General features: G+C 38.5%; 1 protein-coding gene across 4 annotated transcripts in view; it reads left to right on the top strand.

Moving 5' to 3' along the window:
• The first annotated feature begins 6859 nt into the window (after positions 1-6859).
• The window catches only part of RIC1 (RIC1 partner of RAB6A GEF complex), a 48120-nt gene continuing 39496 nt past the window's right edge, over positions 6860-15483 (top strand). For 2 of the 4 annotated variants that reach the window (XM_077790122.1, XM_077790121.1), the window contains exon 1: positions 6860-7203. In XM_077790122.1, the coding sequence (XP_077646248.1) occupies positions 7063-7203 (141 nt within the window). In that variant the 5' untranslated portion in view covers positions 6860-7062. The remainder of the gene's footprint in view (positions 7204-15483) is intronic. The other 2 variants (XM_021531695.3, XM_021531698.3) reach the window with 1 other exon arrangement.

The following is a 15483-nucleotide window of genomic DNA, read 5'->3' on the forward strand; positions in this document are numbered from 1 at the left end:
AGCCACAATACATAGGTTATTAACAAATAGGTAAAAAAAGAAGAATTGTAAATAATTTATTTTACATTGCACTTCTATAGGAAACAGCTCAAAATATGATGCTTTCTCGGGACACTGCCAACTTCCATTCCACTTGCAGTTGTATTTTAGGGAAGGTTGGACAGTTCTATTTCAGTATCAACTTGGCTGAAAGTGACAAAAGGCCCTTAAAAAAAGTTATATTTTTTTTTCAGTGTAATCATTGTTCACAAAGAACTAAAAGCTGAATTGATCACCTTTAGTCAGTACAGACAGAGATAAGCTTCTAGGGGAAAGACACAGAGGAGTTGGAACTCCTGTTATTCAGAACTCTATATAGTTGTAACACAAAAAATAGTAAGAAACTAGGCTCTTGAAACAAGCATGTAATTTGTGTGCCATTTCATGAATCACTTACAGAACTCTCCGTATGTTTCCAAGCAGCTTGGGAATAAAATTCCAAAGTTCAGATGATGCTTGGCTAGGCAAATATTTAAAAAGAACCAGCTCAACTACTACAAACAAATAATCAAGAGAGTGGAGCTACTACAGCTCTCTCTAACCACCATAAAAAACGCCTGCAGAGGGCACTGCTAAACACTGTCTTCATCTTAACATACTTTTAGAGAATACATATCTCAGTCCAAGTAAGTGCCTACAATGAAGAGACATAGAACACAAGGTTAAGGGCCACTAAGATTATATAAGAAAATCCCTGTGTTTTATTTCTTCCTTTTACTTGTTCCTTATATCTGCTCAAGAAGAAACTTGTGGATGTGTTTTACATCCTGTGACCTGAAAGTCAAGGCCCTGCCTCTTGGATGTAGACTGTGTTCCATGCTGCAGAGAATGTTCAAGACACCGCCAGATCAGACTCTTGCCTCCACCATCTGTTGTCCTCAACTGTTCACCTTCAGACCAAAAACATTCAAATTCATCAGAAGAGCTGAGGCATGATCTATTATAGGTAACACTGCCTTACATGTTTTACAGATAACATGTATGGCTATATTATGTATAGCAATATAATTCAAGTGCACTTCCTTTTAATTTCAGATTATAAAATAAAGCAAATGCTCACAAAATTCCAGAAACATCTAGTAAAAAAAGTAATTTGAATGTATAATATATGGCAAGTCTAGGCCATCCTATCTACCAACGCTTCCATATGCAAGAGCTCCTACTTCTCCAACTCTTTCGTCTGCTACTCCCATATCCATCTAATACACTGTGTAGCCTGTACTTCACATAGGTGGTGTTACCTAGTAAAAACATGCAGCTATCGCCTAAAAAAACTTCCTTAATTTTCTTCTATATACAGGAGCTTGCACAGTTCTTTGGTTAGTTTGTTTACAATGAACATAAAATGTCTTTCCAGCAATGGTTCATACTGAAAATTATGTTAGTAAATGTACATCTGAGTCAGTTAGCTCCTTCTACAATCCCTTTTTCCTCTTGTAAAGTCATATATAGTTTATATACAGACTCTTTATTGAGCAGCAGTGACCCAAAGCAATTAAATCATCTGCAGTTCCTTATGTTGGAGTTTTGCATAGGAGGCAGCACTGTGTGTTCCAGAATCTAAAATAATTTAATTATTTTCTAAAGCTGAGATTTCAAAAGTGATCTGTGATTCTGGATGTTTCGTCTTCCTAGTATCAAATATTGAAGGAACACAGTTCTCTAGACACATTCAGACACCACAATGGCTTTTGGCAAAGTAATTGTGTGCACAAAGCAAATACTTCAGTGGTAAACTATTCATGAAACCAAGAGCATATTCACCAGTCACTGAAGCCCAGAGACCCAGATAATGAAAGAACAGACTGTATTTCTAGGGATATTTTTACTTATGCAAAAGACTTTTTTTAAAAAATACCTTCCATTGAACTTGTACCAGTTATGAGAACCAATTGGAAGACCTCAGGGCTGTATAATCTGAAGAACCCAGATTTTCTGCAAATGTTGTGCTCCGTATGTTAAATCTGATAGACCACAGTTTTGGTATTCCAAAACTTTGAAATACTTGTCTTCCTTTTTATCTGGCTTTATATATTGGTGTGGCTGTTAATGCATGAAATGGGCTCTGTCATTATTTCCCTTTCTATCTTCTCAGAGATAAGTAAACAAAAGAAAGTATTTTGGGCTCAAATTTATTTGATTTCTAACCTAACTAAATCATAACCACAACTTCAACCACTCTAAAATTTACTAGTAAGCTTGAAAATTTTAGCATTGGGTTCTTGAATGTTTGGTGAAAGCCACTTCTCAATACTATATACATTTAAGAAATTTAAAATACAATTTTGTCAGTTGTTTGATTTATCCACTGGAAAAAAAAAAAACAAAACAAAACATTACTGCAACACACTGTTCAAGAACTCAGGAAACTAGGTTCTAACACTACTGTTTTATACTGCTGGTGACAAATTGTTCAGTCAAAAACTGAAATGGTACCATGTGATGTGTACAAAATATACTACAAAATGGAGGGCAGCATATTACATATAATCACAGAATGATCTGAAACCAATCATTATTAATTGCATTAATTTATAAATTATAAAATGGTAAATAATATTGCCAAATAAATTTATGACCATTTGTGAGTGACTGATTGCTACAAAAATCAGGTAGAATTTATCTAATTTATTTTATTACTTGCACTTTCTGAGCTCAAAATTAACTTTTTACTGTATTTAAATGCAGCTGGGTATAATAAACAAATTTGAAAAATTGTCAGAAAGTAAACCTAAACATGATTAAGAACTGTACTGTATTCTGCACCAGAATTACTGATTTTTGTCCCAGTACTTCAGGCCATCCACTGTACCTAAGCACAAATTGTGGCATTGAATAGTAACAATATAATAAACTGTTCTTCCCCTTCTTCCTAACAATCTTCACAAGAATATTCCTTCCATCTCTCTCGGCTTATTTCAGAAATTGTTTGAAATAATCAGAATGATTTTCCTCTTTACTAATTGCAACTGACTAGCCTTAGCATCTAATCCATTGTTTGTTTGGTTTTCCTCCTTTTACTTTTAAAATATCCAAGATTTTCTTGTGGTGTTACAAGAAATCACTTCCTCTTTACTGGGTTGCTTTTGGAGTGTTTGGGCTTTTTAAAAATTTCTGGTATTATTATTTTGATATTTGTTTGGATTTAATCTTTAAGGGTGATAACAACCATTGTAACTCAGTCTCTGAGAACACCTCTATGGATGGTCTGTGGGAAAATGGTTTGAATATTTGTCGTACCTTGTCCTGTTTATCTGGAAATATTTTCAGTGTAAATGTCCATTTAGTGGATCAGTGGATAACTAACAACATGGGCAGCTTAAGTAACAAGCTAATCTATGGCAATCTTCACACTTCATCAGCAGAAATCTACAAGGTAAAAGACTCATTTGTTCCACAACCAGTTTTACAAAGAGAAGATGACTTAATGAAGACATTTTCATGTACATAACACAGATGCTTACTCACTGTCACATATTTTGTGTGTTTTATATGACACAATGCCTGCATGTGTAAACAGCAAGGCAAAAACTTTATGACAATGACTCTGATTATGCCTCAGTCTTTCTGAGTTTTCTTCTTTTACTCTGAGGTATATTGCTAGTAGCAGCAATAGTGGGGGGAGGAGTAATTGTTCTTTTTAAATTTAACATGCAGAAACTAACACTGTTACTGCTCATGCAAGAGCTGCAGACACATTAGATGAGAGTTAGCTGCACAATCTAAAGGACAGCTCAGGGCACCAGCTTCACATCAACACCAGGCATCTTAACAAAGGTAACTACACGGTACAGCTACCCTCATCCAACATTTTCATTCCAGACCTGCTCTGTCACCCGCAGTACCTCCTCCTTCCTTTCATTAACCTGCTAATATCCAAACTTATGTATCTAGGCTTCCGACATTTTGAAGTCCCTGGATGTTCCCACAGCTCTGCATGAGCTCTTCCTTTCCAGGACACAATCATCTCAGGAGTGTGATTTCCGAAACAACGTGACTGTCACTAAATAGGCAGCTGCAATCAAGACTTATTTTCAGCTTGGTGAAGTTGATGACAACTGACAAGTGGACCTTTATGCGTAAAGGGCTTTCACAATTCTCTTGAGCTTTGTTATCATAGTGTTGCCACTATCTCACTGCAATTATGCCTTGGTAGCTACTGCCAGAGCTGTTCAAGAAACTCTCTGAGCTTGGTCCAATGCTCACATTTAATTTCTACACAACTTTTGCATCCTAGAGTATTATGAGTTACACTCCCATACCACAACACCCAGAAATGCTTTTCTAGCCAAGTACAAACAGACGATTATTAGAAAAATCGATCACTACTGATCTAGCATTCTAGGCATCTAGATTTGTTCTTGATTCAGCCTACAAAAATGTACCAAAACCATTACATACTTTGGATCATATTTGTATTGGTGTGAGGATTTTGGTAGTCACACTTCTAACAACATAGTGGCATCATCATGATTTCTAATTTAAAATATGTGCCACATATCTCTCCACAGAGAAAATAACAATAGCAGCAATCCAAAAATTGCAAAGGCTTCAATCTCTGCTTTTTGCACAACGTACAGTTACCACAAAATCCTACCATGTAGTCACTATTAAAAGCAGTAGCTATTTTCTTTATTAACGCTGGTCTTGGCACACAACCTCACAAGCATGATCCACACACATGAACAGCATGATCTGGAAGTATGTTTGTTTCATCCACAGCCATGTTAGGCTGCAGCATTAACTAAGGAAGCTACAAGCAAGCATGAAGAACATGCAGGACTCTTTACTAATTGTTTCATGGAATTAGACAAACGTCTCCTTACTTTCAAGTAAAATGCACTTGGCTACGTGCAATTAACCCAGAAGGACAATTCTATAGTTGCTACTATTCTTCAGTGTGTATTTTGTACCATTTGTTTCATAATCTGAGGAATAGGAGACAGTAAAATGAGATGATGCCACACTCCTGACATAATTTTCATTTTCTAATTTAGAAGGTTTGCCATCAAAAACACAGATCAAAATGATTCAGAGAAAAGGCTAAAGCAAAGAGGGTATTTGTCGCATAAAGCACTGGCTGGCATATATTTGAGAGTGGTGAATTTGATCTTAAGGCATTTCCAAGTAGCACAGTTAAAAGCCTAAGATATGAAACATCTGAGTATTTTGTTCCCTTAGTATTATTTTTTTCAAGTTCTATTATGGTGTTGTTAGGATTCTAACATATGTGTCCTCTTAACTTACTTCTCTTTTTGTGCTCGTGTTCAGATGAAAATATTTGAGCTGGAAAATGGTATTAGATGGTAGCAAAAATTCATACGGTAACACAACCAGAAAGCTGCTGGAAGAGAGAAGGCCTTAGCTGTGCAGATAACCTACGTTCTTTGAAGAGCACTGGGTAATTTGTGCAGTTACCCTGCAGAGACCTGTTACCAGACAGCTCAGTCCAGACAAACTCGTCTAACAGGAGTGCAAAGGGACTGGTTCATAAAACTCTTCTGATTATTTTTACCAATAGATATTTCTTTCCAACAGAGATGCTGCCCTTGCAATGGCATGGAGATCTTACCTTTAGTTATCTTCTATTTCCTTTTATTTTCCAGTTACAGAAAAAGACTTAACAAACCTCATCATCAAAGCAATGATGGAAACAAGATTAATATGTCTTGGGAAAAAATAACACAAGTGTGGATGTGTAATCCAACACATCAGCTGGGGTAAAAGTTTGTGGTAGCACCTTCAGAAGCCTGACACCAAATGCAAGATGCAGCACATTCACTGGGTAAGTGTGCCCTGCACTCACCTTGTCCCCAAAACCACCTCAGTGGCAATGTTCACACCGGACACTCACAAAGCTTTCTCACGTGGATTTCATCACAGAACTATAGAATGGCCTGGGTCAGAAGAAACTTCAAAAGTCATCTAGTTCCAAGCCCCCTGCCATGGGCAAGGGCACATTCCACTAGGCCAAGCTGGCCTTGAAGACTTCCAAGAACGGGGCATCCACAGCTTCGCGGGGCAACCTGCGCCAGCGTCTCATCCCCCTCACAGCAAATAACTTCCTCCTCAGATCTACTCCAAACCCACTCCCTTTAAGTTTGAACCCACTCCTCCTTATGCAGCTCTGGGTCCTGGCTCTGCTTCTCCGCTTCCCCGTCCGCTCCCCTCCCGTCCCCGCTCCCCTCCCCTCCCCGCTCCCCTCCCCGCTCCCCTCCCCGCTCCCCTCCCGTCCCCGCTCCCGTCCCCGCTCCCGTCCCCGCTCCCCTCCCCGCTCCCGTCCCCGCTCCCGTCCCCGCTCCCCTCCCCGCTCCCGCCCCGCTCCCGTCCCCGCTCCCCTCCGGCCTTTCCGCCCGGGGCAGCGGCGTTCCCGCTCTGTGACGTCACTTCCTCCCGCTCGGGCCCGCCCCTCGGGGCCGCGGGCACCGGAGCGAGGGGAGGGGGAGGAGGGAGAGGAGGAGGGGGAGAAGGAGAAGAAGGAGGAGAAGAAAGAGCAGAAAGAAGAGGAAGAGGAAAAGGAAAAGCAGGAGAACGAGAAGGCGGAGCGGAAGGATCCGAAGGAGGAGGAGCGGAAGGAGGAGGAGAAAGCCGAGCGGAAGCGGAAGGGGGAGGAGATGGCGGCGGGGGCCTCGGCGACGGCGACGACACCGATCCGGAGCGCGGGCGGGCGAGACGGCCGCGGGAGGGCGGAGCCGCCGCTGCCGCCGCCGCAGCGACCCGGCGCCTGCTCGGAGCAGTGACTGCCCGGCCGGTCCCCTCGCCGCCCCTCCCGCAGGCCGCCCGGCCCTGCCGCCCCCGCCCCGGCGCCTGCGACGCTCCCCCGGCCCTGCCCCGGCGGCCCCAGCGCCGGGCAGGTCCCGGGCCCCCGTTCCCAGCGGTGCTGAGCCCGGGGTCCCGTCGCTGTGCCGGTGATTATGCGTGGTTTGCCGCGGACGCTGTATCTCTCCTCCCGCTGATGTCCCTGCTGTCCCCCCGCCTGGGCTAGAGCAGGCTGAGCGCCAGCTCCTCTGGAAATCTTCAGCCATGTATTTCCTCAGCGGCTGGCCCAAGAGGCTCTCGTGTCCTCTGGAGTCCCTGGAGCGACCGCTTCACATCCAGACGGATCCCCAGAGAGCTTTCTTCGCAGTTTTGTTCCCATCTCAGCTAAGCATCTGGTACTGCAGAGTGAGTATCGTTTTATAAGCTCTCGGACGCTGCTCTCCCAGCTGGAGAAGATCTGTCGTTTGCTAATTTTTTTTCTTCTTCCAGAGACAGTTGTAAAATTTGATGCTAATTTTACAGGATATTCCAGTATTTGTGAAACTGAGCGGTTATCCACGATGTTTAGTGATAGCAGTGTAGGCTTAAGAAAATATGCAACACCAATTTGCTTACAGTTAACGCTGTTTTTTCCTAAAGAATGAGACTTCCAAGAGGCTTTTTTTTTTGGAGACTGTACATCCTGCTTGTGCTTAACATAAGGAGTATTTGTAGCAGTGTAGTGTTTTTTGCATGTATGTTTTGTGTCTTTCACCTTTGTATTGTCTGTGTTTTATATAAATGAACATATGAATATAGAAGATATAAAACACTCTTTGTAAAACATGGAACAAATGCTATCACTACCCAGAATGTTGTAACATAGAAATTCACAAAGTTTTCTTTTTATGAAAAGTTTAAAAGTTTTGTGGCTCTAAAGAAGACTTGTCATGGCTTTTGCATGGAAGGTGCTGGTTTAGCTATATCTAGCTTGAAACTGTGTGAATAATTGACATTAAGTGCCTTGCTTTTAATTCACACAGTTTTAGTCTGGTAGCAAAAATGCTGTTTGTCAGTTTGATTTGATGCAGTCAATAAAAACTGTGATACTGACTTTAAATTTTGATGCTGGATCCTTTTAAATACTGCCTAGATTAGATCCTAAATCTGTCTATAAATATCTCTAGATCCAGGTGGTTTATAGAGTTCATCTCAGATTACCAGGGAAAACCAACAATCCAGTTTTAGAAAGCTGATACTGAAAGATGTCAAATGACAGTCATAGCCATAAAATCTTGTTTTAAGTTATGCAGTGATTTCATCTCTTTGTTTTACTGTGCACACTAAGGCTGTTCATTAGTTCCCGTCTGGGGTGTTCATGCTGTTTTTTGAACCTAGACAGGTATCCAGCTAGCACATAATCAGCTTTGCTGTGTGAACATCATCATCTGCCCTCCGTTTTCTTCAGTTTGTGGCACACAGCATATATGAAATGTACACTATTGAGTTTTTGCCAGTTGTTGAATCTGTCAGCACAGCAGAACTCATCTTTTTCGTGGAAGGACATAGAAAACAACAGGCTCATTAAATGCTTCACAAGATGTACCTTGTTTTCTAGAATGTAGTTTACTTTATGGTCTGTTTTCAAGGACGAGGTTTGTTAGCTTGCATGCTTAGACTTGTTTAGAAACGTTAAACATATGACGCGCTACAAACAGCACCAGAAGAATTTACTTGGTGCAGAAGAGTTGACTAAATTTACGGGTCATTTATTTGTATTTTTAAAATAGATTTTGATTCGATTTGTAATGGGTACTTTTGAGGAAGGTGTTGACTTTGCAGGCCTGACGGCTGACTGATCTTAAACTGAAAAATGTGTTACAATCTCATGGCCTCTGTGGACAACTGGCTGTTATCAAAATCTGGAATAAGGAATAAAGGTCAAAGTCATTTTAAAAGATAATTTCTTGCATTATTTTTATGTATCTAGCTGGGATCCTGAATGTGGTTTTTTGTTTTTTTCCCTCCCAGGCTTTTCTTTTTTTTTAATTTTTTGTTTATTTTTGAAGGTGATGTTTAACTTTGATAAAATAACTGCATTCTAGAAAATGTTTTCATTGGTCAGAAGTACAGTCTTTGGAACAAGGATAAATTCTGTCACATTGCACTAACTTGATTTTTGTCACAGAAAAGCCTTCAGGCTGGTGTTCTTGTTAAGACTTGTTACTATCTCAGCTATGTATTGAAGGTTTCATTTAAGAATGAGATTATAAGACTGGGAAAATTTCTGTTTTGAAATTTTCAGAAACAGAGCTCTTTGAAATGCTTCCAGGTGTGTGAGTTTACATTCAGTATGTGTATTTTTAAGGTGACATAGTGAAGTTTAAAACTCCTTTTCACCTACTGTGCACTAAGAAATAGTGGAACTAAGGAAAGGTGATCCCAAAGTGTGGATTGTTTCCTGTTTTGGAATAAATATAGGTATTAAGACTCAAAACAGGGTAACTGGTGTTGAAATAAAACCAGATGGAATTCTGCTACTGCTTTGAACCAAAAAGCTATTGACTTCTTGCATGTTATGAGGGATTGGGTTATGGATAGAGAGGATCACTGAGGTGAATGATTTTGATCAGGCACTAGTATTGGTGAAAGGTTGTTGAGCGCAAACCCTCAGATATGTTGACTTTTATTTATGAATTACATACATGTGCTACTGTACTAGTGTACCCATTATCAAGCATACACAACATAGTCTTAATTTTTTTTGTCTGTTTAGAAGGGAGCTACATCGGTCACCTAGTCCACCTGCCTGACCAATTCTGGGCAACCAGAAGTTAAATCATGTTATTAAGAACATTATTTAAATGCTCTTATACCCTAGCAGACTCTAGGCATCAACCACATCTCTTGGATGTCTGTTCCAGAGTTTTAAAAGTAACAAGAAAGAATGAGGTAATACCAAAATCAACACATTTTAAAATTTTTACTTTATTGTATTTTTTAGTGGTATAAAAAATCCTTTCTTGCTCCCTATTGGATTTTGTTAAATACCCCACTGTGGAGACCTCTGCTCCAAGCATTTTCCTTAAATCAGAAGTTTTAGGTCTACGTACCGTAGATAGTTTCTTGCCACTTTAGAGAAAGCGTAGCTATTTTCATTGATAGCATGGAAAAGCTTGTCTAACATTTTCATTTGGGTAGTTTAAGTACTTGAATGCTTGAAATGAGAAACATCAATGAATTATAGAACCTTTCTGAAATGCTATAATGAGATAATTGCTATTTAATAGATTGACTTGGGAACTGAAGATGAGGTTTCACAAGGCAGCTGTGCAGTCCTATGTGTTATCATCTTTCCTGCTTGCACCTCTGTTTTAATGGAGCTTGGTGGACTAGTGATGGTATTTTACAGGGCTGTTAATCTTAATGAACAAATAGAAGCCTGTTTATTTAGTTGATGAAAGAATGAAAGAAACATTTTAATTGGTCCTTTGAAAGTGTGTTAGTCCTTTGACAGTTACAGCTTTAATTTAAAATTGGTTTAGTTATCTTTTGAATTCTGGAAGTTCACCCATAAGGATCTAGGTACTAAGAGATGAGGTAATGTAGCTAAGGAAGAAGGTGTCATAGATGAGTGGATTTCTCTGCCTGACCTTTGACAAGTGGGTTTTGTGCAGCAAGAATAGTCTGCTGATGTAGTTGTACATATAAATATTGTTCAGCATTTCCTTTCTTTAGTATTAACAATCTTTGAGAATGACAGAAATAAGTACTGGCCTTGAATATTTAATGAAAACTCCTGTAGGTTGTTGGGACTATCTGCTATGACTCTGTCAGTCAAAACCAGTTTTGTCAGCCCTTTCGAGCTAAGAATAGTTTGTCCCATCTGCTCATTCAGAAGAGAATTCTTCATTACCTGTATGCTTCTCCTCCTTTACATTTACTCTTTTCTTCTTTTTTTTTTCTTTTTTTCTAATGATTTGATACTGAGTCTAAGCACCTAAGTGAACTAAAATAAGCTTTTGAGAAAGAATGCATGTCAGAATTCTAAATTGTCAAATAGTTGGTATTCATTTTAAGTGTTGTGTAAGTTGATAGTCAGACAGCTCTCACAACTCTCTCATATGTGTTCTTCAGTCTCTAGCTGTTGCCATACTAGAGTTGAAGTCAATGTGTGCTTTAAATCTAAGCATACAGTAAGATAAAACAGGGTACTGGGCTTCTGTTGGGGAAGTGATCTCCGTAACCTGGAGTTTTGCCACACTATAAAAGGAGTTACTCGTGACACAGTGCATATGAATAAATACATTAAAATTATCTGCAGTTGTTTCTGTAGTGGTTTTTTTACTTATGAGATCTGTTAAAAAGAAATGTTTTCACTACACTTTCAAGATTATGTTTTCGTCTCAGAACTGTAAGCAGAATAATTTACAGAATTATTGTGCATGGCTTTTTCTTAATAGAATTGGATGCAGCCTCTGGAGACTTTTTGTCTATTTGATTGCAGAATGGGACAACAGATGTCTTGATATAAGTTGTTGTGTTGGCTGTGTATTGTGGGCAATATTAAGATGCCCCACTTACTGCGTCTGCTGTATTTGCTTCCTTAGTAGTTTAACCCCCAAAATGCTGATCTCCTATTTATACACTTCAGACACTTGTCTGAGAAGGCAATTTCTTTTTATTTGTCAGTAACAGTAACAGTTATGCTGTTGGTTCTATTAAAGGGTACACTTGTGATTACATAATGAAAAAAAAAGGTACATTGATGAATTTATTTAATTAAATACAAAATTGTCATGTGGTTATTTAATAGGACTTACAGGCTTTCAGTGTCTCCTGTGTTATAAAATAGATGACCCCTGAAAGCGGTGTCATAATTACATGCGTGATGGGAAAATGCATTCTCGGTTATGACTTTTCAGTGTCCAGTTAGTTGCATGTAAGAGAAAAGCAAAGATTTATAGACTATGCCTTTGCTTTTTGGCAGCATTGTTGAGCAGTAGGTTAATGGAAAACTTTCATTTGGGAGAGGTAGTGGTGGACAATTCTGTACTTTGGTTTTCTGAAATATTTCACAGTAGCCATGAAACACACACTTGGAAGCTGTGTCTGCTCTGTTGGGTGGATCTTCTGTTGATTCTAAGCTTTCCAAACACTTCCAAAATTAAAGAAGTTATGATTTTATAATTAATATTACTTTTAGAAATTCATTTGTCACCACCTTGTATCTCTGTTACTGACAAGACGGCCTTTTGTGGTCTATTTATACAATTTTTTCTGTTCCTTATGTGCACATGCTTGCTTTTCTCTATATAACTTTTCTGTTTCATTAGTTTGTAATTTTACAAAGCTTCAGCATTTAAAGTGAATCACAGACCATATAGTGATAAAATAAAGTGCACGGTGTCACCAGGCTTCTGTTCTGTTTTGTTGTTTTCTCCCAGCTTTATCTTTGTCACTTAGATTATAAGCTCATCTGAACAGCATTTTTGATTTTTGTCTTATGCCTACAGCCTAATGAAATGTTAAAGCATTTGGCATATAGAACTAAAGAGAACATTGGTGTTTTTCAAAGAAATGGCTTCTGTATCCTCCATGAGATGGATTTTTGATGTCTAGAGTAATACATGGTCAGGGGATGAGAATATTAGGTTTTAACAATTATCCACAGTCATGCAGTTCTTGAATTGAAGTTACATTAAGAAACCCAAACCTGTACATAAGACCATGTTGCGTATGTGCTGTCATGTCATGTGTTTGCTTTTTAGAGTTTGTAGTTTGCTACTGTATTTGCTGACCTACTTGTAAAATCAACAATTCACACAGTTTTTCACGAACCTGCAGTCAAACCAGAGAATCTGGTTTAAGGAAACTATTTTCTTTCATTATTTTATATTCTGTCAAATTATTTTACCTCTTTCCATTTGGTAATGTGTTTTTTTCTGTGGCAGTGTAAACATCTCAATTAGGATGCTTGCTTGTGGGAGGACTGTTCAAGTCTGTTCAAGGCTACTTGCCCTCTTTAAAGAGGGCCTTTGCAAAGCAACAGTCACATTTTAGTTAAGGGTTTGATTAGCATTTTCATCAAATGTAGTAGAATGCTTGTGTTGAGGTAAGTGACTTGTTAATTTCCCATATCTAAGCTTGATGAGAGAATTTGCTGCAGGGTTTATACTTAATATATTTTTTTATAAAAACTACATTGTACATGACCAAGTGTTCTGCCGTGGGTTATGGTGCTAATACTTGGTTAGTAAGCAAATTGCTGTATTAGGTCAGCTAGAATTAAGTTAAACAGTAACAATTAGGGATTATTTCATCATGAGTTTGGCTGTGGTGTTTTATGTTGTATTTTTTTTTAATTGTTTGCATAGGTGTTTTGTCCAGATGTTGATACAGAGCTTGTATTTCATAGTGGAAAGTCCAGAGGGATTCTTAATGCACAAATGACAATGAAGCAGCTGTGAGTTGTTACGTTGTTTGAATTTAGGTGGTTTTGTTGATGGAGCTGTCTTGTTACCTTACTGTTTTACAAGTAATGCAATTCATTTCTGGTAATGCAAACCAGATTTGCTTTCATGTTATGATCTCACACCAGTAAAAAAGAGGCATGTTTAATGCCAGAAAAACATTGTTGTGAAGCATAAAAACTTTGGAGTAAGAACTGTGGAAACATGTTCTTGTTGAGAGATAGCCAAGGTAGCTGACTGATGGAAGGAGATAAAGTTTAGCTGTGAGAACAAGAAGTTCTGTTTCTTTTCAGTACTGTTAACTAGTGCACTGAAGAGTTTGTTTACATGTTAGTAATAATAGTGCTATATTATTTTTAATGTTATATTTCTTATTTTCCTTTTCACCATTTTTCTTATCCTGTAAGCATCCATTGCCACAGTTCCTTTTGTAAATGAGTGGTAACTTCTGTTTTGCCTGATTTTACATTCCTCCTGAGAGACAAAAGTACTGTATCAAAATGCCAGATTTTCTTTGCAGCAGATTTAAAAATGCTAGATATGCTTCTTAGCTATTTTTGGAAGCTTTTTTTAATGTTAAAATGCAATTAAGACTTGCTTATTCACTTATTTCTTCCTTAACAACTGAAAGTGTTTACTTCTTTCTCAAATTTTTTACTTCTTTTTAAACAACTCTTTATTTGTTAGGTCCTTTGATATGTTTCTGGAATCCAGTTTCTCCTAAAGCTGTGGCTCTATGATTAATATTTAAGCAAGTGGGTTTTAATCATTTTAAAGAAGACGGTTTAATATATTGGCTTATTTGAGACAGTGGGCATAATTCATTAGTTAAGGTTAACTACATTTCTTCATGTTAGTAGCTGCATGCAGAAGTGTGAAGAGTAAAGGACATGGAATTTTAATGAAGCTTACATGGAGATATGGGTTTTTTTTAACAGAAAAAAAAAGGTAAAGATATAGGAAAACTTCTAATTAATATAATAGAATCTAAACCCCTACTGTTTCCATAGAGGGTATCAAATATATAAAACTAACAACAGGAGAGTATCAAACTAACTAGCCTTCTCCCCCACTTTTTTTGTTTTTTGATAGTTTGGTTTGGTTTTTTTATTTGCTTTGGTTTTGGTTTTATTTGTTAAAATGTATGTTAAGTAGTTAGATTGATATATATTCCTGTTCATAGAAATATTCCTGTGCCATTATACATTTTCAATCACTTGAGAGTGTGAGAACCCCAGCCTTGTTTTGGGGCCACATGTGGTGGTGAAATTCCTCCTCCAACCCATGCTTCCAAAGAAAAACTCCGCAGGCTTAGCTGTTCGGTCTCAAGGCAGTTTATTGCTAGTTATCTAACAGATTATGTTCTTGGACTGCGGCTATTTGATCAGCGGCCTGGGTAGAGGCACACACACCCCCTGACATCCTCTCTACTGCTGTCTTCTTCGTCTCCCTCTCCGCCCAGGGCTGCTGCTATCTTTTATAAGATATATTACGTATAACATGTTTACAATTATTCCCCAATACCTACTACCTACGTTACCAAGTGTTTTTTTACTCTAAACCAATCTGTGAGTGCCAACATCACCAAGAACATGGAGGCAAGGAAGAAGAAAGAAGAAGGATGGGTTCAACCCACTTTCCTCCATCTTAGAACTTCTGACCCCCATGTACAAAGTGAAAACCCCCCCTGTACATGTGCTAAAAAAATTTCCCCTCTACTTTGTAACTACTTTTATTATACTATCTAACCTTTTGTGATTGCTTGTTCCACCTCCAAAGTTGGTAATTCATTCCATGGCTCAAACTCAAAATCACAGCTGTTTTTCAGCTGTCTGTCAGGGTCTAGAATGCTTCTGACCAAGGCCTGGAACCTCTAAAAATGTCTGAGAGACATTTTGAGTTCCCACAGAGAGATAATAAATTACTTCAGATGTAAAATTACCATTTCTAATGTATAAGCAGAGTAGGATCTTGAACTCTCCTTCTATCTTTGTTAATCCAGATCATTCACACATCTGTGGAAAGCTTTTAAACAGGGGGATAAATTTGTATGTTAGGGTTTTCCTCATGTCTGAATTCATGCTTTTGAGCTCTGGAGTATGTGGAAATTAATAGTATCAGTTTAGTATTTCCTCATTTGACCTCTAGCTAGGTAGCCTTTTTGACTTGTTTAATTAGAAGTGGGTCTGCTTTCTAATAAGAAACTACTTAAACGACAGAAAGATAACAGTTT

Source organism: Lonchura striata, chromosome Z (genome assembly GCF_046129695.1).
Source record: "Lonchura striata isolate bLonStr1 chromosome Z, bLonStr1.mat, whole genome shotgun sequence".
Taxonomy (NCBI): domain Eukaryota; kingdom Metazoa; phylum Chordata; class Aves; order Passeriformes; family Estrildidae; genus Lonchura; species Lonchura striata.